The sequence below is a fragment of the Hylobates moloch genome, unplaced genomic scaffold (genome assembly GCF_009828535.3).
Source record: "Hylobates moloch isolate HMO894 unplaced genomic scaffold, HMol_V3 SCAFFOLD_18, whole genome shotgun sequence".
Lineage (NCBI taxonomy): Eukaryota > Metazoa > Chordata > Mammalia > Primates > Hylobatidae > Hylobates > Hylobates moloch.
The window spans coordinates 56,326,525-56,353,329 of record NW_026652293.1 but is presented as its reverse complement, the minus strand read 5'-3'; the positions used below and the strand labels follow the sequence as shown (position 1 = coordinate 56,353,329).

The window sequence follows — 26,805 nt, the reverse complement described above, 5'->3', positions numbered from 1 at the left end:
CAGAAATAACATGAAATCAAAATCCTCTTAAAAAGAGCCATTAAACTAAAGGCCTTTTCCTGCTAACTAAGAGTGAAGGCAAATGCTAAAGGTAAACTTATTCCTCATTCTAAAATTTCTCAAAATCTAAAGCCTGATTCTGGCTAATTCTGATTTTTTTTAAATTAATTAATTGCTTTGAGACAGGGTCTCGCACTGTTGCTCAGGGTGAAGTGCAGTGGCACGGTCTTGCCTTACTACAGCTTTGACCTCCCAGGCTCCAGCGATCTTTCCCATCTCAGCCTCGTGGGAAGCTGGGACTACAGGAATGTGCCACCATGCCCAGCTAATTTTTGTATTTTCTGTACAGCTGGGGTTTTGCCACATTGCCCAGGCTGGTCTTGAACTCCTGGGCTCAAGTGATCTGCCCACCTTAACCTCCCAAAGTGCTGGGACTACGTGCATAAGCCACAGTGCCCAACTTCTGATTTTTAAAGAGGAATTAAATGACAATATAGACTTTCATTTAAAAAAATCTTACAATATTTAAGGATACCTTCTTGAGCTTCAGCCTGACATTGAATAACATATGCTTCTATGAGTCGTGACTCTAAATCTCTTCCTTTTTCTGCAGGTGTGATGAGTTTTGGGATATGACTTTCCTGAGAACAACAACAAAAAAGACAAAAAACAAAGCAGCCAAATTTCATTTTAATCCAGTTGTTAGAGATGAAGAAAATGAAAGTTATGAGACATTCAATTTGGAAGCTTAGCAGAAATTCAGAGTAGAACAAAAACTATAAAAAGTAACAACAGTAAGCTTATAAATAAAAGTTCCTGTACACTAAAACTCAGCTTTTATAAGAACAAGAAATTCAAGAGCAAAATTTAAGTCGTGATAGACTGCTGAGATACGCAAGTCACACTATCATCTTGAAAAATGTTAACTGAAATAGTAACCAAAATTCCTTTTGCAGGATAGCCTGAATTGTTCATTCACATTAATAATTAAAGATATAAAGAGGCTGGGCGCAGTGGCTCACACCTGTAATCCCAGCACTTTGGGAGGCCGAGGCGGGTGAATAACAAGGTCAGGAGTTTGAGACCAGCCTGGCCAACATGTTGAAATCCCGTCTCTACTAAAAATACAAAAAATTAGCTGGGCGTGGTGGCAGGCACCTATAATCCCAGCTACTCGGGAGGCTGAGGCAAGAGAATCGCTTGAACCGGGAGGCGGAGGTTGCAGTGAGCCAAGATCGCGTCACTGCACTCCAGCCCGGGCGACAGTGCAAGACTCTGTCTCAAAGGAAAAAAAAAAAAAAAAGATATAAAGAAAAAAAAAAACCCCACTACAATTCTACATCTAATTCAGGATCAGAGCTTTCTAATTACTATAAAAGCATCTTATATTTTAATATGAAAAAACTCAACACTGGCCTCTAGGAGGCCTTCAATAAATAAAAGACACAATATTCTCTCTCCTAATTCGTGTCATATCTCCTGGCAATTTAATACAATTAGAGTGCACTGATTGTCCCACTAATGTTTTTAGTGAGATACAGAGCATACAATCAGAAGTTCAGTTTTGCAGAATCAGGACTGCTCCTGGTAACTTCTGTGGAGAGCAATGAGGTAGGTAAGAACCATCAATACTTCTGCTTTCTTTTCTCCTGTCTTTCAAAGACACAGAAAAATAAGCAGAGCGCTAAAACTTAAGTTTTCTAATTGTAAAAGTCACTGGTGATTTTAAAACAAAAATGGAGACATTTAATATTTAGTAACTGGCTGCACTCATCAATAACATACTTAACGTAAGGAAAACAGAACACATAGTACCTTTTTTAATATAATGAAACAATTCTTTCCCCATATCCTCCACAAAAGAAAAATTATTCAAGAATTAAAGCATTAAGAACAAATAATGGTTTTTGTTTGTTTTACCTTTAAATGTTTAAAAATCCCAGCTGCAATCTTTAGGCTTCGATGAACTTCTTTTGCTTCATCTTCTGTTATACTTAAAGATAGGGGTTACATTAGTTAGAGGATGAATTCCATTTCTGGTATTAAAACACAACAACCAATACATTATTATACATCCAAAGTAGTCATTTATGTTTCTCACTGCTAATTTTCTTCCTTTTAAAAAAATCTAATTTTGAGGCCAGGCCTGTCATCCTAGCACTTTGGGAGGCCGAGACGGGCAGGTTGCTTGAGGCCAGAAGTTCAAGACCATCCTGGCCAACATGGCAAAACCCTAATTAGCTGGGTATGGTGGCAGGCACCTGTAATCCCAGCTACTCGGGAGGCTGAGGCATGAAAATCACTTGAACCCAGGAGGCCACAGTTGCAGTGAGCTGAGATCGCGCCACTGCACTCCAGCCTGTCCTGGCAACAGAGCGACACTCCATCCCCCCGCCACCAAAAAAATTTAATTTTGACACCCAGAAAAGGAACAAATGCACATGAAATGTACATTTATGGGAAACTCCTAAAAACTGTAAAGGATTTTGAATGCCAAGCCAATCAGTATTCCACAAAAAGGTCTTGAAAACAAGTATATGACATAAAGGTAACATTCAGATGGCAAAAGCATGTCAATATGTCTCCAAAAAGAAGATACTACAAATGAAAAACGAGATCCTAACTAGGCGTAAAATCTGCAGCCAGGCATGGTGGATCATGCCTGTAATCCCAGTACTTTGGGAAGCCAAGGCAGGAGAATCACCTGAAGCCAGGAGCCCAGGAAACAGTGAGACCTCACCTCTACAAAAAACAAAACAAAACAAAATCCAGACAAAGCCTTATTTTTCCTTACAGACATTTGTATATAAACAAGACAAAATATTACACATTTAATGCATATACATGCCTAAGAAAAACATAGATACACAATGGTAGCTATAATCATTACTCTGCTCTTATTTTAATCACCTAATTTAGAGATAATTTTACATCAGCACATACAATTTGACATCGTTTTCAAGTGGTTGCATATTATTCACATGTACGGATGAACCATAAATTGACAGTTTCCTATTGCTGTATCCACTACAGCTATTATAAAAATTGTATCACCTTTTATAATTATTTAATCCTGCAAAACATCTTTTCACATACTGCTAGCCTTCTGTGAATTGCCTGTTCATGTCCTTTGCTTTTCAATTGGTTTGACAGTCTTTCCTTTGCTGATTTATAAGAGTATACGTTATAAAAACAAACAACTTATCACATGAATTGCAATGTTTTTGACCAATCTTGTCATTTGTTTTTTAACTTTGTTTATGGTCCTTTGATGTAGTTAAATAGTCATGCTTTTACTTTATGGGTTCTTGATTTGGGGTCTTACCTTTAGCAAGACCTTCCATATGACAAGACTATTAAAATTTACTTTACCTTTTAACACCAGGTGCCATAATTCTGACACTCAAAATACTAACATTACAGGGCAATCCTTCACATGTCCAAAGTGGTACTTTTTAAAATAGATTTTTAAAATAATGAAGCGCCATATACTTGAAAAATAACACAGATGTATACAATCCTGTCCTTTTAACTTACTTTTCTTTTCCAGCCAGTCTTGAAGCATATTTGGTATACCATAAAGCCACATTAAATCCCATGGAAATTAATTCAAAAACAGCATCCTGCTGGGCACTGGAATTATAAACATGATCATTAAGTTCTGTCAATTATCGAGACATCACACCATGAAGCCTAATGGACATCCAACTCAAAATTACAAAGAAGTATATGCTAACTGGTATGTATGAGGAAAATGGTTGTGTTTAATATAGATGGGGAGATAAGATTTACAGGTAATTAACTACAAATGGCTAAGTATAATGGTCCAGAAGGTACTATGTACTTAATAATAAGCATGAGAATAGGAACTCCCAAAGTTTACTGTACATAAAGGAGCTTTTAAAATACAGATTTCTGGGCCTTAATCCCAGAGTCAGAAAGCCTGGGATGGGGCTTAGAATCGTATTTTTAACAAGTACTCAGTCGATTCTCAAAGGTGTGGCTCTTATACAACATTTTAGAAAAATCAAATTCAGAGGAGAGATTGTTTCAGGCTAGAATAATTAAGAAGGTTTAATGGTATATATAAAATCTGAACTGTCCCTGGAAAGATGACTAGAAGGGAAGCAAAAGGACATCCCAGGTGAGGAAACAATGCCATCAAAGCACAAGAGGAGCATAAAAAATTTTCTGATAGAAGTGACCCAATGAGCTAGACTGGAGCAGACGGTATGTAAAAGAGAAATCAAGGAAAAGTAGGCAAAAAGCAAGCTGAAGGCAAAGTGTATAAGATTCTGAATGCCTAGCCAATCAGTATTCCAGAAAAAGGTCCTGAACACAAGTATATTTTATTCCTTGTTTCCTTCAGATTCTATTACGAAGTATGAAATAAAGATGGCAAAAGCATATCAAGCAAATAAGATATTCACAACAATATATATTCACTATTGTTCTTAGAAGAACCTGAAAATTGTTTACACATGATCTCATTTATCTCAACTGATGAAGAAAACAGAATATCTTTATTTTACACATGTAATACTAAGACACAGAAAAGCTACCCAAAAAGAAGAAACCAGAATTATCATTCTATTTTTTATTTTTTAGTTACTTGTTGCCCCGTCTTACGATAAATGGAGATATGGCAACTTTTTAAATGAAAAAAAAAAGTATTATAAAATATGTAGTAATTAAAAAATAATTTCTAAACTGTCTTGTTTAGTATAGATTATAACATCCAAAAATAAGTTATGAACAAACTTCTCAAAACAGTTTTATCCTCTTGAAAAAAATTTAATACATAGTTTAATAGCTTATTATTTTCTGCACTGAAACTATCAAATGAATTACATCTGGAGATCTAGTGGACATGTCTAATTTGTAATTTTTAAATAATATAATAGTTTGGCTAATTTATGTGAAGTCTCATGAATAACTCTCTTCCTTTATAATCCTTCATTTATGTCAACATGCCTTGTTTCCAAACACTCCATTTCTATGACACCACATAAAAGTAGTAGTCATAGTAACTATAATGGAAAAAATATTTTTCAGAACAGATAAACTCACAACACGATTTCTACTGAGTAAGCAGCAATCAAGAATAAAGTAACTTAGAAGTCTCACTTGTGCTGAATATTTAGTATTAAAGTCTTCATCACATAATTCTTCACTATCTTATAAAACTGCTGAAAAAAGGTTAAATAGTAGCTCATTTTTTTTGTTTCTTTTTTTTTTTTTTTTTTGAGATGGACTCTCGCTGTGTCGCCCAGGCTGGAGTGCAGTGGCTTCATCTCAGCTCACTGCAACCTTGGCTTCCTGGGTTCAAGCGATTCTCCTGTCTCAGCCTCCCAGGTAGCTAGGATTATAGGTACCTTCCACCACGCATAGCTAATTTTTGTATTTTTTAGTAGAGACAGTGTTTTACCACATTGGCCAGGCTAGTCTCAAACTCCTGAACTCAAGTGATCTGCCTGCCTCGGTCTCCCAAAGTGTTGGGATTACAGGTGTGAGCCACTGCACCCGGCTTTAGCTCACTATTACACAGAATCAAAATGTGGCATGGTCGGAAAAATGCCAAATTTATGAAATGCACGCATTATAGAATCTGTCAAAATAATGACAGAGGTTTGATTCTTTAAAAAAGTCTTTTTAATTAAAAAAAATTCCTTCATTTTGGATTAAAAACAAATGGGTCACATTAAAAAACAGAAAACAAGGTCTTAGAAAATCTGAGTATCCCAGAATATTATGAATTCTACATAAAATATTCCCAAGGAAGGAAGAAAGGAAATGAACATTTAATGAATGTCTTACAAGCCTAGTACTGTTGTCAGTCACTTAACAAAAATTTTCTAATTTTGCTTCTCACAAAGTACTGTATCTGTAGTCCCAAGCTATAGTTGAAGAAGCAGATGTTCATGCAGTAGAAAACCTGGACTTGCATCTAAATATGTACAAACCCAATGTTCATACTCTTTTCGTTGTAATGTATAGCCTGCTCTGGTCTTTCAGCAACCTCCACTCCTTCCTTTCTGTTTTTATAAAATAGTAATTCTAAAGCAAATTGGGATTAAAATATACGGGCATTTCAACAACAAAATGGTGTTGAAAAACAGTAGGTAAGTAAAAATTAACACTATTGTGATCTGTTTCCTGTTATAATTACATCTATTACAAACAGTTTCAAGTGAGTGATAAGAAAGCTCTGAAGAGAAGTTTTTAAAAAGAGTAGAAATAGGGAAGAGAGATAAGGAAGAAAACATACTGTGAATCAAGAGTATGGAGTTGGAGAGAAAGAATGAGACAGAGAAAGACTAATAGAAGACATGAAGTATCCATCAGCAAAAGAAAAGTAAGGGAAAAACTTAAATTCTGCTCAGCTTGAATGTAGGCACATACGGAATGTCAGTTTGGGTTCTAAATCCTCAAATTATCCTTTGTGTGTTATTAAAGGTCAAGGCTGTTCAACTGTAGTTAACATCTGTATTGATTACCTCAAAAATAGATTTGGTTGGGAGAAACAAATTATATTTTTACTTACTATGTACTAGGATTGAGGTAAAATGCTTTTAATTAATTTCCTGGTAGGAGAAAACGCTGAGCAGACCTGTATTTTTCTTCTCCAAATACAGAGGCTATGAGTTAACCACTGGCTACACAGTTACAAAAACTGGCTCTAATTTAGTACTATCTTAGTGTTGCTTACCTTGGAACCTGTCCTTGCAATGTATCAGTCCACTTGAAATTTTGAATATATCGTAACTTGCTTTCTTGGGTAGATTCATCCAAAGAATTTATGAAACCTATAGAAAAGTACAAGACATTTTAGTTTTAGAAGAAATATTGAGTGTTCTGTTTGGAAAAACTTTCAGATTACTTTTCCAGGTGTCTGAATGAAAATTCTTCCCTTTTCCAAAGAATACAGTCTGGAACAGTAAACTAATCAAATTTGAAAAGTCAAAGAATTAAATGTAAACTTCTAGACAGTTTTTTAAAAAACCTCAAGTTCATATAAATAACTAACCTTGTAAAAGTGAGAAATATAAATCTGCTGCATTCTTCAGCATTTCTGGATTACAGCTCAAATCAGTGAACAGTTCAAGGAGTCGTGCCCTGGATGACCTCAAGTCACTTATAAGAGATAGAAAAAGACAGTAAAGTTAGCTGTACTGCAATCAATCTACATAAAAGTGGCTTCCAGGTTTCAATGTAAAAGCTTGAAAACATATACACGCATGCACATGCCTACCTTCTCTAAAAGATTACTAAATACACAGAAATGAATTTTTTTTTTTTTTTTTTTTGAGATGAAGTCTCGATCTGTCACCCAGGCTGGAGTACGATCTCGCGATCTCGGCTCACTGCAAGCTCCGCCTCCCGGGTTCACGCCATTCTCCTGCCTCAGCCTCTCCGAGTAGCTGGGACTACAGGCGCCCGCCACCACGCCCGGCTAATTTTTTGTATTTTTAGTAGAGACGGGGTTTCACCGTGGTCTCGATCTCCTGACCTCGTGATCCGCCTGCCTCGGCCTCCCAAAGTGCTGGGATTACAAGCGTGAGCCACCACGCCCGGCCTCAGAAATGAATTTAATCAGGACTAAATCTAGAGAAAAAATTTCTAATAACTGTTTTAAAAGTTGTACTAAAATAAACTTGGACCAATTAAAGGGGCAAATAATGAATTCAATTACATAATAAAAATATATATCAAGTTTTAATTAAAAAACAAACAAGTGCATGCATTTAAGATGTGGGGAAAGAAGAATGAATAAAAAACTAAGCAGTTCACAATAAGTTTCTTAAAAAATGAAAATTTATCTGTGTATCATTTTAATATCTCCTTGAAGTTTCTAAATCTGACATAAAACACAAACGTGAAAATATACTGCATAAAAATATTTAAAAAATGAAATTACATTACATATCCTTGACATGTAATTCAACATATACATCAAGAATATGTAAAACGTGGCCATTAGTTGTTTTAAAACTGCTCCCTAATCTACATTCTCCTTTACTTCTCTATAGCAATAAATGTTGTAGATCCACCTTTTCCTTCTTGAAATTATTTTCTCCTTTGATTCCAATAACACTACATTTTCCAAGTGCTCCCCTTAGCTCTTTAAAGTTCCTTTTATATTATTTTCTGTGTCTCCTTTTCATTCCCAACTCCAGAAATGTTCAGTCTTTGGCTTTCTGGTTTCTCTCTTTTGAGATCTCACCTATTAGTATAGCTTCAACTATATCAATTCCTAGATCTCCATCATTAGCTTTCACTTGGTTCTATTCCAGTTCCAAATCGAATCCAGAAGGCAATTAGCTTAGTGAGGCTTCCGAAAATTACAATACATGAGTATGACCAAAGACCCCCGAAATATGTGTAAACCATTAAAGAAAGACTAAATTTAAATGGTAAGCACCAAGAGAGTAGAGGCTGTATATCCAGAATTTGGTAGGTGCCTAGGATAAAGCACATATTCAAAATTACTTGTTGAGTGGAAGAATAACTTTTCAAATATTTTCTTTTGAGATATAGACTATAAGGTAGCAGTGATGTTTAGAAGAGAGCACAGACTTAATCCTGAATGGTATATCCCTTGAGTCTTATTGATTGGTACTAACTCTAAGGAGGCTTATTCCAAGAAAGTATGTATGTATTGCCAATTACAAACAGCTGACTGAAAACGTGACTGGCTATCTTATGAATTAATCATTGTTTGAGGTATTTCTCTAGAAGCTGGAAAGTGATTCAATTCCTGGACTAGGCAGAAATTTGAATCCTTAAAGCCTATTCTGCACTTAAATAGTTGGCTAGCTATTTCCATATTGATGCTTGATCATCACCTACAGCTCAACTTGTAAAGTTATATTCATCTTAAATTATAGAATTTGAGGAAAATGTACCTCAGATATATTTAATTTAGGCTGTTCATTTTATAGATTAGGAATTAGGCCCAAAGAAGTTAAGGGACTTGCCCAATGGTACAGATAAAACAGATAAGCTGGGACTTGCCTCCAGGAGTCTAGATCAGAGGTTGACAAACTACAAACTGTAACCGGTTTTTGTATACCCCACAGCTTATTTTCGTTCAGCCCTCAAACTGAGAATGGTTTTCATATTTTTAAAAGGGTTGTAAAAATGAACAAAGAATAATATGCAAAAGTGACTGTATGTGGACCACAAAGCCTAAAATAAATACGATGTAGCTTTTAAAAAAAAGTTTGATGACCATTGGTTTAGATTAATAAGCCACTGGTTTAGATTAATAAACCATCCTTTTTGTTGTAATCACTTCTTCCCATAAAAGCGGCAACTCTTCAGATTTTCCTTTATTGGTACCACCAATGTCTTAATCATCTAGATTCTGTATCTCATATAGACTGAATCCTTTTCAGCCTCCCAAGGCAAATTAGTCAATCAGGTCCATTGACTTCTCTTCCAAAACATCTTTTGCATTTATCTCTTTTGTTTCAGCCAAACTGCTCTACTCACTATCACAAAGGTTTTCCTGACAGAAATAACGTTCTCCTTTCCCCTCTGACAATCTAAATCAAGAATACTCAAATATTTTTTTGGAAAGCGCCAAATAGTAAACATTTCAGGCTGTTCTGGTAATAAGGTATCCACCAGGACTATTCAATTCTGGTGGTGTAGAGGAAAGCAGCCAGAGACAGCCATACACAGTATGTCAATAAATGTGGGGCTGGCTGTGTTCCAATAAAACTTTATTTATAAAAACAAGCAATGGTCCAAATCCATAGGACAGTTTGCCAACCCCTGATCTAAGCCATACAATTCATTCAAGGCCTATCTCAAGTACTTTTTCCTGTGTGAACACTGTGAAGGCCATTTCAGGTCATAGGGATCTCTCCTTACTCTGAAGTCAAGAAGTTTAATATGTGGCCAATTTAAAATGTCCCTATACAGCTGGGCATGGTGGCTCACGCCTGTAATCCCAGCACTTTGGGAGGCCAAGGTAGGTGGATCACTTGAGGTCAGGAGTTTGAGACCAGCCTGGCCAACATGGTGAAAACCCGTCTCTACTAAAAACACAAAAATTACCAGGGTGTGGTGGCAGGTGCCTGTAATTCCAGCTACTTGGGAGGCTGAGGCAGAAGAATTGCTTGAACCCAGGAGGCGGAGGTTGCAGTGAGCCGAGATCAAGCCATTGCACTCCAGCCTGGGCGACAAGAGTGAAACTCCAACTCAAAAAATAAAAATAAAAATAAAAATAAAAAATAAAAATGTCCATACACTACTTTGTGGAGTCTCTTGTATTGTAATACACAGATTAACTGTTTTACTGTGATTGCTTTAGCCTCTCTGGGACTCATTTACTGATCTAAAATTAAGGATCCAGGCCTAAAAGACTGCCAAAGTTCAAATAATCTATGATTTAACTCTTTACATGTCATTTATAAATTTATAACAAACTTAAAGTTAGAAACAGTGTGTTACATATTTCTGTATTGCCATGGAACCAAAAAAAGTACCTTGCATCTAGGAGTGGTTCAATCAATAACTTACTTGCATATTTTTGAAGCAGAAGGGCCAGTGACTACACCATAGTAATTAAAAGACACAGGAGCTGTGGCTTTTAATGGGTTCCTATGAAACCAATGGGTCATTTTCTCCAGATGTTTTCTATAGACAAAAAAGTAAAAAATGTACAAAAATTAAATATAAAATATTTAATAAACAAGGTAAATAGCATAACAATTTATTTCAATAGTATAAAAATTTAATTCAAAAATTAGCCTGGCTAAATTTTGTATTTTTAGTAGAGACAGGGTTTCACCATGTTGGCCAGTCTGGTCTCAAACTCTTGACCTCAAGTGATCCACCCGCCTTGGCCTCCCAAAGTGCTGGGATTACAGGCGTGAGCCACCGCGCCCGGCCTCAGGTATGTTTTAATTGTCTATTTATGGTGGTCTATGTTCAGATCAGGCCTATAAAAAAAAGCAGAAGAGCATTTGAAAATCTGCCCACAATAACTTCAATGTTAACATACCTATATAGGAGCAGTAATGTTTAAACTCTAACATACATAAAGATCACCTGGGGGGTGGGTGGTTTTGTCAAATGCAGGCTCTAATTCAATAGCCTGGGGCGGGACCTGAGATGCTGATGCTCCTGGTACCCAGACACTTTTGAATAGCAAAGTACTAGATTCTGGTTGGACAACTGCAAGTAAAAAGGGCACAGGACCAGATGACTGTAATTTCCAAAACGGGTTCAAATGGTAATCCTGATTATATCGCTAAGGCTACTTGTAATACGTTTTAAGTTAATTGCTGTATTTCCGACATATTGCTGACAACAGTGGATTGGTTATAGCATGTGTTCTACAATAAAATGTACTTTCCAAAAAATAGCTAAAGAATATTTTTAAAATAAAAATGTAATACAATACTTGACCAATAAATTCTATTATAAAATGAAAACATTGGGCTGGGCGTGGTGGCTCACGCCTGTAATCTCAGCACTTTGGAAGGCCCAGGTGGGTGGATCACTTGAGCTCAGGAATTTGAGACTAGCCTGGGCAACATGGTGAGACCCTGTCTCTACAAAAATTAGCCGGGGATGGTAGCCACACCTCTGGTTCTAGCTACTGGGGAGACTGAGGAGGGAGGATCCCTTGAGCCCAGGAAATGTGGGATGCAGTGAGCCCTGATCTCCCCATGGCACTCCAGCCTGGGCGACAGGGCAAGATCCTATATCAAAAAAGGAAAAAGGAAAACAACAACAACAACTTGAAACACCAAAGTGAGATGCCAACTTAAAAAAAAAAATTAAGTTCCATGCCTTCTACTTAAAAAAAAAAAAAAGCGCGGTGGCTCACGCCTGTAATCCCAGCACTTTGGGAGGCAGAGGCGGGCAGATCACAAGGTCAGGAGATCGAGACCTTTCTGGCTAACACGGTGACCCTACTAAAAGTACAAAAAAAAAATTAGCCGGGCATGGTGGCAGTCGCCTGTAGTCCCAGCTACTCGGGAGGCTGAGGCAGGAGAACCCGGGAGGCGGAGCTTGCAGTGAGCCGAGATGGCGCCACTGCACTCCAGCCTGGGCGACAGAGGGAGACTCTGTCACAAAAAAAAAAAAAAAAAAAAAAAAAGGAGCATGTCTTGTCTAAATGTCCTTGAGTAGGTAGTGCAGCAGATAATATGGAGAAAGCCCAGGCGAAGACCTAAACATGGCAATTAGATTCCAGGAAGTAACAGAGAAGAAATTCTGATAAGGTTTACTTAATTTGAAGGCACTGTACAAGCCTGACAATCGGCTTTTCCTATTATTAGAAAATAATGTTGGCTGCACAGTGTATGAAACGCCTACATTAAGTGCTTCCTTTATGCTATTTATTCATGACAAAGCCGGTTTTGAGGAGCACCACATACTTAATGAATAGAGAATGCAGTGTGTACCCAACGAAAAACTGAGCAGGTTTATTTAGGACTCAAAACATTTAACGAGTTATTTCAGAAAACATCATCTTCTACACATCTTCCATATAAATTCCGATAGCCTAATACAGCATCTATGTGCCTACAAATAAACTTAGAGCTAATATCACACTCAGCACTTGATGCTGCAAAATCTTCCACAAATACTCCTTTTAATGCGGCCTCCTACTTCCTGGATGAAAAAGTCTGAACTTTTGCGTATCTTTACTTCAGGAAAGATGAAGGTTTCTGTCCCTGCCCCATCTTCTCCCCTTCTGCGACCCGGCGGTCTTCAGTTTTCGGGAGTTCCTAGGGTGGGATAGAAGAACGACACACCCACCCGCAGGGACAAGAGTGCCTTTAGAGCCACCAATACAACATTCGGATCGAAGCTGTAAGCTAACACACTTCCACAAGAGTACTCCCGCTCCTAACAACGGACCCCCACTCCGGAGGCCCCGAGTCCCCCCCAGGAACCTACCTGAGCGCCGCCCCCGAGCTCTGAGCGCCCACTTCCTGTTTACCACCCAGCCTCTTCCTCCGGTGCCCAGTCCCGTTCGAGGCGGCGGGCGGCGACCGTGCGCACGCGCCAACACTTGAGTTCCCCTCTTTCCAAACAGGCATTTTTGTGGAAAGCCGATACTGCCAACCCGGGAGAGGTGGCCAGACAACGGCCGAAGGAACCCCAGTTTAGCTTGTATTATAAGCTCTCCAATGACCAATGCAGATGCGGGGCAAGGGGATTCAGTGGATCTAGCTGTTAATGCCACTGATATGTAATATGGATTTTCTTTCTGTTGTTTGTTTCAAGGCATTAGAAGGAGACTTTTGGTCCACTGTCCAGGGGTCTATGGAGACTAATGTAAAAGGGGGTGATCCTATTGCTTGAGACTCCGGGGAAACAGCGGGGGATATTACTGAGAAACACCCATCCTCTGACATACTTACCAAATTTCTCAGAGTCGGTTCAGCAGTTCTTCTAAGGGAAGAAGGGCAATATATCGGAGTCCACAAGCGAGAAAAAGAGGGAGTCGGAGAACCAAGACTACAGAACCAGAGTGACGGAAAACCAGGCCGGCGCCAAGCCGGAGTCACGTGGCCCGGCGGCCATGACAGCTACCGAGGCGGTAGTGCGCGCAGCTCAGGGGCGGGTATTGCCGCGGCGTCGCAGTCCACTCAAAACGCTCCGTTCATCAGCCCTTTCTAACTTCTCCCTCGGCCTTCCTTTTGAGCTATGGTCTTTTTCCCAGACAGGAAGAGAAGAGTTGCCCCTGCCTCCGGAGCCGACGGAGAATGCCACAATAGCGATGGCGGCCCTCGGCGGAGTGGGGCGGCCTCAACCTAACGCGGGGGCGGGGCCCCGGGGGCGGGGTCTCGGCGGGGCGGTCGCTTTGGAGCCGCAAAGTTTGGCTGTGGCGGCAAATGGGCTTGGGCGGCTCCTCGGCGGGTGGCGGTGGTGGCCGTAGCGGTTCCTCCTGGCCCTGTTAATGTCGGGGCCAGGCCCGGGGAGGATGGCGCCCTAGAACCCGGCCTTGCTGGGGTAGGGGCGGGAGGGGACGGGGTGGGGACCGGCCATGTCGGAGGTGACCCGGAGTCTGCTGCAGCGCTGGGGCGCCAGTTTTAGGAGAGGCGCCGACTTCGACTCTTGGGGCCAGCTGGTGGAGGCGATAGACGAGTATCAGATGTGAGTGACTAACCGCGGGAGCGGGCCAGACCGGCTCCAGTCGTGCGCCTCTCCCTTGTTTCTGTCGGTGTCTCTCATCACTGTATCTGCAGCCAAGGCTTCTCAGGGTGGGGCTCCGCAGGCACTGGGGCTGAGATCCCTCGCCACCAGCCCCAGCGAGGCTGCTCTGGGGACAACGGCTCCGCTCTCTGGGGTGACTCGCCTTCTTCCCCCTCCGCCTCCGCAGGGACAGTTCCATTCAACAGGTAGCCCTTCTTTCCTGGGGCGCAGGCCCTAGCAGGCTATCTACTTAGTTCCTTTCCACCGTCTCGCGGGTCCCCCACTTGGCAGTCAGTTTCCTTTCCTCCTCCTCTCCCAGGTTGCCTTTCCTCGATTTCCCTTTGAAATTCTCTGAGGAATACTTGTGTGTTCTCCGCCCACGTTCCAAGGATGAGTGGCCTTGCTCTGTGTCTTCCTCCTTCCATGTGTAGGAAAGAGGGAACTGTTTGCGATTGAGGGGAGGCGGGGGGGCCCAGGAAGCAGCGAGGGCCAGGGATACCAATTCTGCCAAAAGAAGGGTCTCCTCTCGCGCTCCTTCTTCACCCCTCTTTCTGGTGAGCCGCGTTTTCAGAATTCCACCTCGATTTCGTTTCGGTTTCTGGGACTGTTATTTGGTAGGCTGTGAGTCCCACCCACCCCCTCGCTCGGTTGCCTTGGGTGGAGTCCGCGCAGGATGTGAACAGAAGAGAGCAAAATGTGAATTAATGGACCGCGCACAGGAGCACCACTCCCTCCTTGGATCCCTCCTCCTTTTCCTGTATATAATGTATAGCCGCAGGGTATAAGTGAGTACCAGTTTCCTTGAGCAACCTAAGACCAATTTCTTGCCCTTTCTGGTTTCCACAGAAAACTTCAGGGATGTCTTAAAAAATAAAAGACAAGATTTATATACGTGTAAACCCTTGCTTAGGTTTTTGCACATTTTACTGAACTTGAGAACCATGTGTCAAAATGCTATTGTTTGCAAACTCGCCATTAATTATTCTTTGTTTAAAGCAAGTTAATGTTTGAGATTTCACTGAGTATGAAACCATGTATGAGTAGAACACCCCCGGCCTCCCCCACCCCCCTCCGCCCCCGACACGCAATGATTTCTGGAAAGAATACATGCTTGATACTTGGAAGTTCTAAACTCTTATCCTGTCCCCACAATAGTTATTTGTTTTTATCTATTAAGATAATTTAAATGTGTAGGTACTGACTTTGAATTGCCTGTAGTTTCAAAAGGCTCTGACAAAAACCCGTGCTCTGGGCCATTTTGCGATGTGTGACAACTACTAGCATTTGTTTTGCACTTTCACATGGTTTCATTTGCTCTTGCAATAACCCAGTGAGAATATAGTTATTCTCATTTTACGAAATGAGGAAACTGAAGCTCAGGTTAAACAGATTACTCAGGTCACAAGCTGATACCACTGAAATCTGGGATTTAAAAAAGAAAATCCAAATCCTGTCTCTACTACAGAGTGCTTAAGATGTACTGAGAGAGTAATTCTGTAAGTGAATTAAACAATTATAAGATTTTCTTTCTTACTGGAGAACACACCCTTCCATACTGTAGCCAATTAGACAGTAAGCACCTATGTATACCCATTCTGTATATTAACTAATATTGCATAGCTTGAAATAGAAAGCCATCTCTTACTTGTGATGTGGTGAGACCTAGCAGCTGTTGACACTGGGCAGCCGACTTCACAATGGAAAGTGAAGAATACCATGTCCAATTGAAATTACAAAGGAAAATTGAATATGCAAGCTGTTTAGTTTGAATTTCTAGGAACATGAAGGCGAGGGTGATAGGCACGTGCAAATCATTGTTGGACCTCAGTACTAACCATTGAACTTCATGATCCTAGTAGTCCTCAAATTATAAAAACTGCCAGGGTCAAATTTCAATGAAAACCTGTAACGATTGGCTTAAATTCTGTAAACATGTAGGCTACGTATAAAATGAGGTCAAGAGTTTAAAATTACCTAATATATCCAGAAATGAATGCAAATTATCTTTTTCATTTGAAATATCTGGGAGGAAAGGCTGCAGCAAAATAGACCAATTGGGGGCCACTATAATGATGTAAACAAGAATTGACAGGATTTAGTTATTGACTGGATATCGAGGGTGTAGAAGGAGGAAGAGTCTAGGATCGTTGGGATTTCTAATTGGGTAGGCAGCAATCTTATCGCCATACAACACACAGGAGCTGCTTTATGGGAGGGATGTAGGGGGAGAGATAGTGCATATCTGTATTATCATAATGTAATAATGCTGTAGCTTAATTTCATGACTCAACAAGTAAGGGTTGGGAATACAAAGATGAATAAAATTTGATTTCTGCCCTCAAAGCACTGAGAATCCAATGGAAGATTTTTAGAGTAACTGGGTGTTGCAATTACAGAAGTATGAAAAGAGTAAGTGTTCCCACATTCCTTGCTATTTCCTGAAATGTAGTTCTGCCTTAGGGCTCTTGTATTTGTTTTCTGGGACACTTTTCCCCCCATTATCTGTTTGGGTCACTTCGTCACCTCCTTCAGGTCTTTGTTCAAATATCCTCAATGAGGCTGTCTCTGGCCACGCTGTTTAAAATTGCAAAGTCTCTTGTCCACCCCCACTGCCTCTATCTCAGTTTCACACCTCCTGCTCCCCATCCTGCTTCATTTTTTTCATTTTTTTCCATAGTACTTACCACAGTCGAAAATGTATTTTTGTTTGTTTTGTTTTTTTCTAAGACAGAGTCTTGCTCTGTCGCCCAGGCTGGAGTGCAGTGGCGTGATCTCGGCTCACTGCAACCTGTGCCTCCTGGGTTCAAGCAATTCTCCTGCCTCAGCCTCCTGAGTAGCTGGGATTACAGGCGCCTGCCACTACATCCAACTAATTTTTGTATTTTTAGTAGAGACCAGGTTTCACCATCTTGGCCAGGCTGGTCTTGAACTCCTGACCTCGTGATCCACCGTCCTAGGCCTCCCAGAGTGCTGAGATTACAGGCATGAGCCACCATGCCCGGCCACAGTCGAAAATATCTTTTCTGTATTTGTTTTGTTTACTGTCTCTCTCCCCACTGGAATGTAAGCTTTTTGAGGGTAAAGTATGGGCGTATGTTGCAGGGTGTTGGGGCGGTGTCTATTTTGTTCTCTACTGTATACTTAGTGTCCAGAGTAGTACTAGGCTATCCACACGTCATTGTTTGTTTAGATATTATGTAATTATTCTATTGAATGGATGAATTTAGGAGTATGCTATGGGAACATTAAGGAGTTGATGCCAAAATACTATTGGAAGATTTAAATGAATTCTGTCAAGACTAAAATAGTCATCCAAAGTATTAGATGGTCAATTAAAAGTAACTGCATTTAGCTATCTGGGGATATGTGGCCCCTAACTTACGGTAGAGTGGCACAGAAACTGTTGCTCAGAATCAGACATTTCACAGGATCAGTCCTGAGGTATTTATCTAGCACATGGATACTCAATAAATACCTGCTAACTGGTCAGGTGTGGTGGCTCACGCCTGTCATCCTAGCACTTTGGGAGGCTGAGGCGGGCAGATCACTTGAGGTCAGGAGTTCAAGACCATCCTGGCCAACATGACGAAACCCCCTCTCTACTAAAAATACAAAAAAATTAGCCGAGTGTGGTGGCGTGTGCCTGTAGTCCCAGCTGCTTGGGAGGCTGAGGCACAAGAATCGCTCGAACCCAGGAGGTGGAGGTTGCAGTGAGGGGAGATCGTGCCACTGCACTCCAGCCTGGGTGACAGAGTGAGACTCGTCTTAAGAAAACAAGTATCTGCTAAGTTAATCGATGAGTCTGAAGACTGGATAATGGCCACTGTCATTTTTTTTTTTTTGAGGTGGAGTCTCACTCTGTTGCCCAGACTGGAGTGCAGTGGCGTGATTTCGGCTCACTGCAACCTCCACTTCCCAGGTTCAAGTGATTCTCCTGCCTCAGCCTCCCGAGTAGCTGGGACTACAGGCGCATGCTACCACACCTGGCTAATTTTTTTTTATTTTTAGTAGAGACGAGGTTTCACCATGTTGGCCAGGCTGGTCTTGAACTCCTGACCTCAAGTGATCTGCCTGCCTTGGCCCTCCAAAGTGCTGGGATTACAGGCATGAGCCACTGGGCCCAGCTCCACTTGTCATTTTTGCTGTGCTTTATGTCTCTGCTACTTAAAGTGTGGTCCACAGATTGATGATGGTCTGTAAACTGTTACTGCTCTGCAGTAAGATAAGGAAAGAAATTGAAAGTAAGCATGTAGAAACTTTATAGCAATTTGACATCCTCATGATATTTTTGAAATTGTATTTTACAAAAGTATTAGTCTAGAACAAATTTGGGGGAAAAGTGATCCTTTGCTACAGATGGTTTGAGAAGCACGAATTTCTATGTCACGGAATGCTGTGGGGTTTCCAGGAGTTACTTGTGTATGTGCTTAAGGTATGTTTAAAACTCTCCCTTGAGAATAGTCCTGTTTTACTTATAGGTACCTTTGTAGGTTGAGATGAGTCTCTAGAGAAGAATATTTGACAGGTTTATTTCACTTTTCCTAATAGAATGTCAACTTTTATTTGCTCATCTAATATTCAGAACGTGTAGATTTCCCTCAGTGGACAAAATCAGATGTCACTTTGTCTTAAAATGGTATACTCATTTGTGGATATAGAAAATTAATTTTTCATGTCGGCTTAAAAAGTTCTTTTTATGGCTGGTTCCAGTGGCTCACGCCTATAATCCCAGCACTTTGGGAGGCCTTAGATGGGTAGAATGCTTGAGCTTAGGAGTTCAAGACCAGCCTTGGCAACATGGCAAAACCCAGTCTCTACAAAACATACAAAAATTAGCCTGGTGTGGTGGTACACGCCTGTGGTCCCAGCTACTCAGGAGGCTGAGGTGGTAGGATTGCTTGAGCCCCAGATACAGAGGTTGCAGTGAGCCAAGATCATGCCACTGCACTCCAGCCTGTGCAAGTTTTTTTTTTTTTCTCCTGTCTCAAAAAAAAAGTTATTTTACAAACAACTTTATTGAGGTATAATTTATATACATTTAGAAATTCATCTATTTTACATGTACAATTTAATGATTTTTTAGTGAAATTTACCAAGATGTGCAACCATCATTACAGATGTTAGAAAATTTCCATCAGCCCCACAAGACACCTAGTGTTCATTTGCAGTCACTCCATATTCCCACTCTAGCCACAGACAACCACTGATCTACATTTTGTCTCTATAGATTTGTCTTTTCCAGACATTTCACGTAATTTGAATCATGCAGTATGTGACCTTTTTTTTTTTTTTTTTTTTTTTGAGGCACAGTTTCACTCTATTACCCTGTGCAGTGGGGCGGTCTAGGCTCACTGCAACCTCCATGATTTTCGTGCCTCAGCCTCCCGAGTAGCTGGGATTACAGGTGCGCATCACCATGCCTGGCTAATTTTTGTATTTTTTGTAGAGACAAGGTTTCACCGTGTTGGCCAGGCTGGTCTCGAACTCCTGACCTCAAGTGATCCACCTGCCTCAGCCTCCCAAAGTGCTGGGATTACAGGCATGAGCCACCGCATGCCGGGTGTGATCTTTTGCATCTGGCTTCTTTCATTTAGCGTAATGTTTTTAAGTTTCATCCATGTCATAGCATGTGTCATTGCTTTTTTTTTTTTAATTGGTGTGTAATACTACATTTTATGGATATACCATATTTGGTGTATCCTTTCACTAGTTGGTGGACATTTGGATTGTTTCTACTTTTGGACTGTTATTAGTAATACTGCCCTGAACATTCAAATGCAAGTCTTTGCGTGGACATATATTTTCATTTTTCTTGGGTAGGTACCTAGGAGTGGAATTACTGGGTCATATGATAAATTTATGTGTAACTTTATCAAGAAACTGCCAAATAATTCTCCAAACTGGGTGTATCATTTTATATTTGTACCAGCAGTGCAGGAGGGTTCCAGTTTCTCCATATCACCAGCATTTGTTATTGTCTTTTGGATTATAGCCATTCTAGCAGGTGTTTAACACATACCTCACTGTGGTTTTAATCTGTATTTCTTTAGTGACTAATAAGGTTGAGTGTCTTTTTGTATGCTTCCTTTCCTTCTGTAAATTTTTTTAACTGTCTTTTCAAATATTTTCTGCATTTTAAAATTGAGTTTCCTGTCCTTTATCTATTGAATTGTAAGTGATCTTTATATATTCCGGATACAGTCTTTTATCAGATATGTGATTTGCAAATATTTCCTCCGATTCTTTTGTGCATTTTTTTTTTTGATGGAGTTTTGGTCTTGTTACTCAGGCTGGAGTGCAGTGGTGCAATCTTGGCTCACTGCACCCTTTGCCTCCCGGGTTCAAGCGGTTCTCCTGCCTCAGCCTCCCCAGTAGCTGGGATTACAGGTGCCAGCCACCATGCCCAGCTAATTTTCGTATTTTTAGTAGAGACAGGGGTTTCACCATGTTGGCTAGGCTGGTCTCGAACTCCTGACCTCAGGTGATCCACCCACCTTGGCCTCCCAAAGTGCTGGGATTACAGGTGTGAGCCACTCTGCCCGGCCTTGCATAATTTTTAGTAGCAGAATTCTTTTTGAATCAAGCATCCTTCCTTTCCCTATTGCCAATCAGCATTTGAACAGGAGTGTAGAATTACACCCTTCTGACAGTGATTCTGCTTAGGTTGATGGCCACCACTGCAAATTATGTGTAGAATTACTCAAAGAAAGAAACTCATTCCACACTGTAACTTCCCTGAGTTCAGGGATATATAGTTGATGTTGTTAAGGATACAGAGTATAGATTCCTCGGGAGTACTCCATGTAGGTGGTAGGCCAGTAAGAGTTAGAAAAGAAACCAAGTACAGAACAAAGACAATGGCTATGTTGTTTCTATTTGTACCTTCTCCTGTATAGAATCCACAAAAAGTGAGTCTGTGGGCCGGGCGCGGTGGCTCATGCTTGTAATCCCAGCACTTTGGGAGGCCGAGGCAGGCGGATCACGAGGTCAGGAGATTGAGACCATGGTGAAACCCCGTCTCTACTAAAAATACAAAAAAATTAGCCGGGCGTGGTGGCGGGCGCCTGTAGTCCCAGCTACTTGGAGAGGCTGAGGCAGGAGAATAGCATGAACCCGGGAGGCGGAGCTTGCAGTGAGCCGAGATTGCGCCACTGCACTCCAGCCTGGGCGACAGAGCCAGACTCCGTCTCAAAAAAACAAACAAACAAAAAAAGTGAGTCTGTGAATGACATTTTAGGGAAAATATTATGAGGCTTCCAACTTTGGGAGAAGAGAAATAAATGAATGGAAGCAGTTCAACTAAGTAACACAGTGGAGCTATCTTGCAAATATTAAGTTTGCAAAGTATCTCTGGTTGGTATTATCACTGGTGCTCCCTGGAAGTGTTTAAGCAGAATCTGGACAACTACTTATTGGCTTATTATAGAAAAAAGTCATGCATACTAAAGAAGGTTGGATTACATGCCCTTTGAGATTCTTTCCAGCTCTGTTTTTACTGCCTAGAGCTGAAGTTTGTCCCAGTGAAATGGTATGAAAAGTATTGTATCTTATTTTCATCATCATTGTATAAAGAGCTTGGTTTTTTTTTTGAGAAGAGTTTGTTTCTCAATGTAGATTTATATTTTAAAAACAGGACAAGATATAATTGTACTTCACATTGTTAAAAAGCTTTAAACTGTACACGTTGTTGCAGTAGTTTGCTTTTCTTCCATTCTGAAGAATATGTTTTCTTCTTACAGATTAGCAAGACATCTACAAAAAGAGGCCCAAGCTCAACACAATAATTCTGAATTCACAGAAGAACAAAAGGTACCATAAAATAATCTCTAGATATATCAGATTCCAAACAAAAAGTGTTTTGTCTTTTGAGTTCATTAAGCAAAATAAAAAACAAAACAAAAGCAAAAAACTGTTATACTTAAGTAAAAAGAATGATATTGATTATGCTTTGCCTAACATTAAGTGATTATTTAGAGATACTATATGGCTTATCACTTTAAAACAATAAAATTGTTGTACTCAGCCATTTAGGCTTTGCTTAACTTTGCTTAACTTTAGTGGAGACCATCCATGCTTTCGCTGAAGAGGGGGAGAACCCAATCCACACTTTGGTGAAGACTGGGGACACCCAGAGACTGGAGTGTGTCTAGAGTCCTTGGGAAAATAGAAAGATTGTGGGTAATTGCATTCCACCTCAACACTTACTTGATTCTGAACTTTCCTAACTCCTATCTACCTTCTCTCAGAACAAATACACACAAAAAGCAAAAGACCAAGACACCAAAATACCTCTCTACTGAAAAAAATAAGTTCAAGTCAAGAATTTGGCATAAAAATCCATCTGCAAAATAAATGCTTAAGGTTGCAAAATGTTTCAGTCGTGCGTTTTTTCCTTGAGTTAAATTTTTTATATGTCAAGTTGAGTCTCTACACTGTTAGTGATTATGAAAAATGGGCGACTGAAGCTTTAAAAGTGAGAAGAAATGGGAGGAAACAACTCCCATTTTCTCTTGGCTCAGAGTATCTAGTGTTAAGTCAATGTTTAATCTTGTAGATAATGAAAAAAAAGTGTCAGTCTATCCCCCATCTCTTAAGAAAAGACAGTGTGAAAACTGTGGTGACTTAATTTGCTCTCATTCTTTCTGTACGAAGGGAGTGGTAATGATTTTTTGCACACTTTTACAGTAAGCCTAACAACATCCATTTTAGTCTATTCATCTATGTTCATTTGACCCTTATTTATAGGGGTTTGGGAAGAAGAAGCCCCTAAAGGTTAGGGTTAGCCATATTTCTTACACAAGTTTGTATATTTGCATTTAAAAAATATTTAGGATCTACTTTATCTAATGTACTTTTTTATTTTGTATTAAAAAAAATCACTACAATTTAAAAGATTTTTTTTTTTTTTTTTTTTGGCTGGGTATGGTAGCTTATGCCTGTAATCCCAGCACTTTGGGAGGCTGAGGCGGGCAGATCACTTGAGGTCAGGAGTTCGAGACCAGCCTGGCCAACATGGTAAAAGCCGTCTCTACTAAAAATACAAAAATTAGCCAAGTGTAGTGGTGCGTGCCTGTAATTCCAGCTACTAGGGAGGCTGAGGCAAGAGAATCACTTGAACCCGGGAGGCAGAGGTTGCAATGAGCCGAGATAGCACCACTGCACTCCAGCCTGAGCGACAGCCAGAGCAAGACTCTTGTCTTGAAAATAAATAAATTAAAAAAAAATATTTTTTTTTCTTAGTAGTTCCTAATATATGCAATAGATATTAGGAGTCTTAGGATTTTAGCTCTGGAAAATAATGACCACAGCGGAAATTACTGATTTGCTTAAGGAAAGGAGCCTCTGTAAAATCTGAAATTTTTCTAGGAATTGATTAGGAAATGATCAGTTGGCGTCACAGAATTGGGAGTTACAGTAGCTAAATTTTGATAAACAGAATCTCAGATAGCCACATATCTAAATTAATAGCTATCAGAATGTGTTATGAATATGGAAACAGAATGAAAATTTAGGGAATTAAAAATGTTTAATCTTTAATCACCTGTTTGAGTTTACTTACATCCTGTTTCCAACATATATTGCTGAGGTATAGGACTTCTGAGCCATGTGACCTCAAATATAAAGTGATTTGACCTAAAACACACTAAAAATTATATTAAAAAAAAAATACCACTGGGCGTGGTGCCACATGCCCGTAATCTTAGCACTTTGGGAGGTCGAGTTGGGAGGATTGTTTGAGCCCAGGAGTTCAAGACCGGCCTGGGCAACATGGTGAAACCCCATCTCTACTGAAAATACAAAAATTAGGTAGGCGTGGTAGTATAAGCCTGTAGTTCCAGCTACTTGGGAGGCTGAGGTGGGAGGATCACCTGAACTCGGGAGGCGGAGATTGCAGTGAGCTGAGATCATGCCACTGCACTCCAGCCTAGGTGACACAGTGAGACCCCGTCTCAAAAAAAAAAAAAAAATCAGGAAATGAGCCTACATATAATGATTAGACTAATGAGAAAAAATTAACTTTTTCTTAATTTTCTTTAACTTTCTAAGGCTGAAGCTGGTGTTTGATAATGCTATTTAGTTTTAAATTTATAGCTATTCGTTAGCAGCCACATGGCCACGGTCTTTTTTCAGCTTATCTTTGGTTGCAAAGACCCACAGATCTTGTACCCCAAAAGGACCAGGAGGCAACATGACCTAGAGGAGAGAGCTGAGATCTGGAGTCAGAAGACTGGGAGTCTTGCTCTTGCTCTGGCTGTGGCCTTAATTTTCTTATGTATGAAATTAGGGACTAGAAAACTCTAAATGATCTTCAGAGTATCCCTGAATCTTCTCATGTCCTCTACTTTGAAGTGTTCTGCACTTCCTTCTTTACTGGAGGCCTGATTTCTGAGGCATTTATTATTTATGATACCTGCCTAGGAGGCATTTGTGGCTGCTAGTTGAGACTAGAGAGAGAGCTTGTGCCTGCCTGCCTGTTCTTTGGGCTTGGATAAGGAACCCCAAATCACTGTGTACTACATTGTGAATATAAGGCAAATTGTATGCCTTTAAAAGTTTTTCTTAGCCGGACGCAGTGGCTGATGCCTGTAATCCCAGCATTTTGGGAGGCCGAGGCAGGCAGATCATGAGGTCAGGAGATCGAGACCACGGTGAAACCCCGTCTCTACTAATAATACAAAAAAATTAGCCGGCGCGGTGGCGGGCGCCTGTAGTCCCAGCTGCTCGGGAGGCTGAGGCAGGAGAATGGCGTGAATCCGGGAGGCGGAACTTGCAGTGAGCTGAGATCACGCCACTGCACTCCAGCCTGGGCGACAGAGTGAGACTCCTCTCAAAAAAAAAAAAAAGTTTAATTTTCTTTAAAAATGCAAGGAAAACATTCACAGTGGGCCAAAAAAGTCATACTGACATGTAGGCCTTATTTCAGTGTCACATAAGGAAGAAGTTATCAGAGGCTCTAAGTTAATAAATGATTAGAAAACAGAGATCTTCCAGGTGTATTCTGGGGAACATTGGTTCTGAAAAATTAATAGATGTTATTTGCACAGATAGAGTTTGTGACTGCTTGGGACCTTTAGTATGCACATGTGTATGTTGAATCTTTTAAAGAGTTTGGGCATGTAGTATTTTAAAATTTATTTGCTTTTGGAAGTCTCCGTCTCCCTTCAAAGAACATTTCATTGAGTCCAGTGTTCTGAAACATATTATGGGAAATTTTGATATAAACTGTTGGATCTGCAAAATTAATTAAATGCCAGACCTAGCCAAAGGAGAAAAAACTCAATTGTGTTTTCTTCAAAAGAGGAAAATGGAGAATGTTCTTTACATTATGCTAAGCAAAATTGTTGTTTATGTTTTTTATTTTGAATTGAAATTTTTATGCTTTTACTATTTTTAGTGTGTTTGTAGCAATGGCAAATCTTAGAATTATGCTAACCGTTCAGTAGTTTGCACAACTTTGAAAGACGATTAAAAACAAAACAGCCGGGCGCGGTGGCTCATGCTTGTAATCCCAGCACTTTGGGAGGCCGAGGCGGGCGGATCACGAGGTCAGGAGATCGAGACCACGGTGAAACCCCGTCTCTACTAAAAATACAAAAAAATTAGCCGGGCGTGGTGGCGGGCACCTGTAGTTCCAGCTACCCAGAGAGGCTGAGGCAGGAGAATGGCGTGAACCCGGGAGGCGGAGCTTGCAGTGAGCCGAGATTGCGCCACTGCACTCCAGCCTGGGCGACAGAGCCAGACTCCGTCTCAAAAAAACAAAACAAAACAAAACATACTTTGGCCGGACGGGGTGGCTCACGCCTGTAATCGCAGCACTTTAGGAGGCGGAGTCAGGCGGATCATGAGGTCAGGAGATCGAGACCGTCCTGGCTAACACGGTGAAACCCCATCTCTACTGAAAATACAAAAAATTAGCTGGGCGTGGTGGCGGGTGCCTGCAGTCCCAGCTACTCGGGAGGCTGAGGCGGGAGAATGGCGTGAACCTGGGAGGCGGAGCTTGCAGTGAACCAAGATCCTGCCACTGTACTCCAGTCTGGGCAACAGAGCGAGACTCCATCTCAGAACAAACAAACAAAAAACATTTTTAAAGTGCTTTCTTTATGAAACTTGTTACTGTCTAGCGCACAGTGAGCCCTTAAAAATATTTGATGGGCCAGGCGCAGTGGCTCACACCTGTAATCCCAGCACTTTGGGAGGCTGAGGTGGGCGGATCACCTGAGGTCTGGAGTTCGAGACCAGCCTGACCAACACGGAGAAACCCCGTCTCTACTAAAAATACAAAATTAGCTGGGCGTGGTGAGACATGCTTGTAATCAGAGCTACTTGGGAGGTTGAGGCAAGAGAATCACTTGAATCCGGGAGGCAGAGGTTGCAGTGAGCCGAAATCACACCACTGCACTCTAGCCTGGGCAACAAGAGTGAAACTCTGTCTCAAAAAAAAAAAAAATTTGATGAATAAATACTATTCTGTGTCTTAGGTTGTTGATATTTATTCACATATGATTGTTATTTAAGATAAGGTTAATTGTTTTTTAGATAAATTCTCATTTTTGAGAGAGTAACTTACATTCATTTTCATGATATTTATTTTAAGTCTAACGAGCTCTAAAGCAGAACTACTGATCTCTATACTTTATT

At 40.5% G+C, this 26,805-nt stretch overlaps 2 protein-coding genes across 13 annotated transcripts in view; one reads left to right on the top strand and one right to left on the bottom strand.

Annotated features, from left to right (window-relative positions):
* Positions 1 to 13,537, bottom strand: part of BROX (BRO1 domain and CAAX motif containing) — a 29,696-nt gene extending 16,159 nt beyond the window's left edge. For 2 of the 6 annotated variants that reach the window (XR_009210935.1, XM_032137377.2), the window contains exons 1-7: positions 13,392 to 13,537; positions 10,531 to 10,647; positions 7,028 to 7,134; positions 6,710 to 6,806; positions 3,538 to 3,633; positions 1,921 to 1,993; positions 521 to 641 (exon numbers count right to left, since the gene is read on the bottom strand). Coding sequence is in view for 5 of the 6 variants with exons in the window: in XM_032137377.2 (XP_031993268.1) it covers positions 521 to 641; positions 1,921 to 1,993; positions 3,538 to 3,633; positions 6,710 to 6,806; positions 7,028 to 7,134; positions 10,531 to 10,631 (595 nt within the window). In the remaining variant the exon portion in view is untranslated. Of the gene's footprint in view, positions 1 to 520; positions 642 to 1,920; positions 1,994 to 3,537; positions 3,634 to 6,709; positions 6,807 to 7,027; positions 7,135 to 10,530; positions 10,648 to 12,924; positions 13,001 to 13,391 lie in introns of those variants that run through there. The other 4 variants (XM_032137380.2, XM_032137376.2, XM_032137379.2 and 1 more) reach the window with 4 other exon arrangements.
* The window catches only part of AIDA (axin interactor, dorsalization associated), a 45,600-nt gene continuing 31,925 nt past the window's right edge, over positions 13,131 to 26,805 (top strand). For 2 of the 7 annotated variants that reach the window (XR_009210937.1, XR_009210936.1), the window contains exons 1-2: positions 13,871 to 14,127; positions 21,906 to 21,975. Coding sequence is in view for 4 of the 7 variants with exons in the window: in XM_032137383.2 (XP_031993274.1) it covers positions 14,018 to 14,127; positions 21,906 to 21,975 (180 nt within the window). In the remaining 3 variants the exon portion in view is untranslated. Of the gene's footprint in view, positions 13,220 to 13,462; positions 13,591 to 13,842; positions 14,128 to 14,354; positions 14,373 to 18,572; positions 18,599 to 21,905; positions 21,976 to 26,805 lie in introns of those variants that run through there. The other 5 variants (XM_058430958.1, XM_058430959.1, XM_032137383.2 and 2 more) reach the window with 5 other exon arrangements.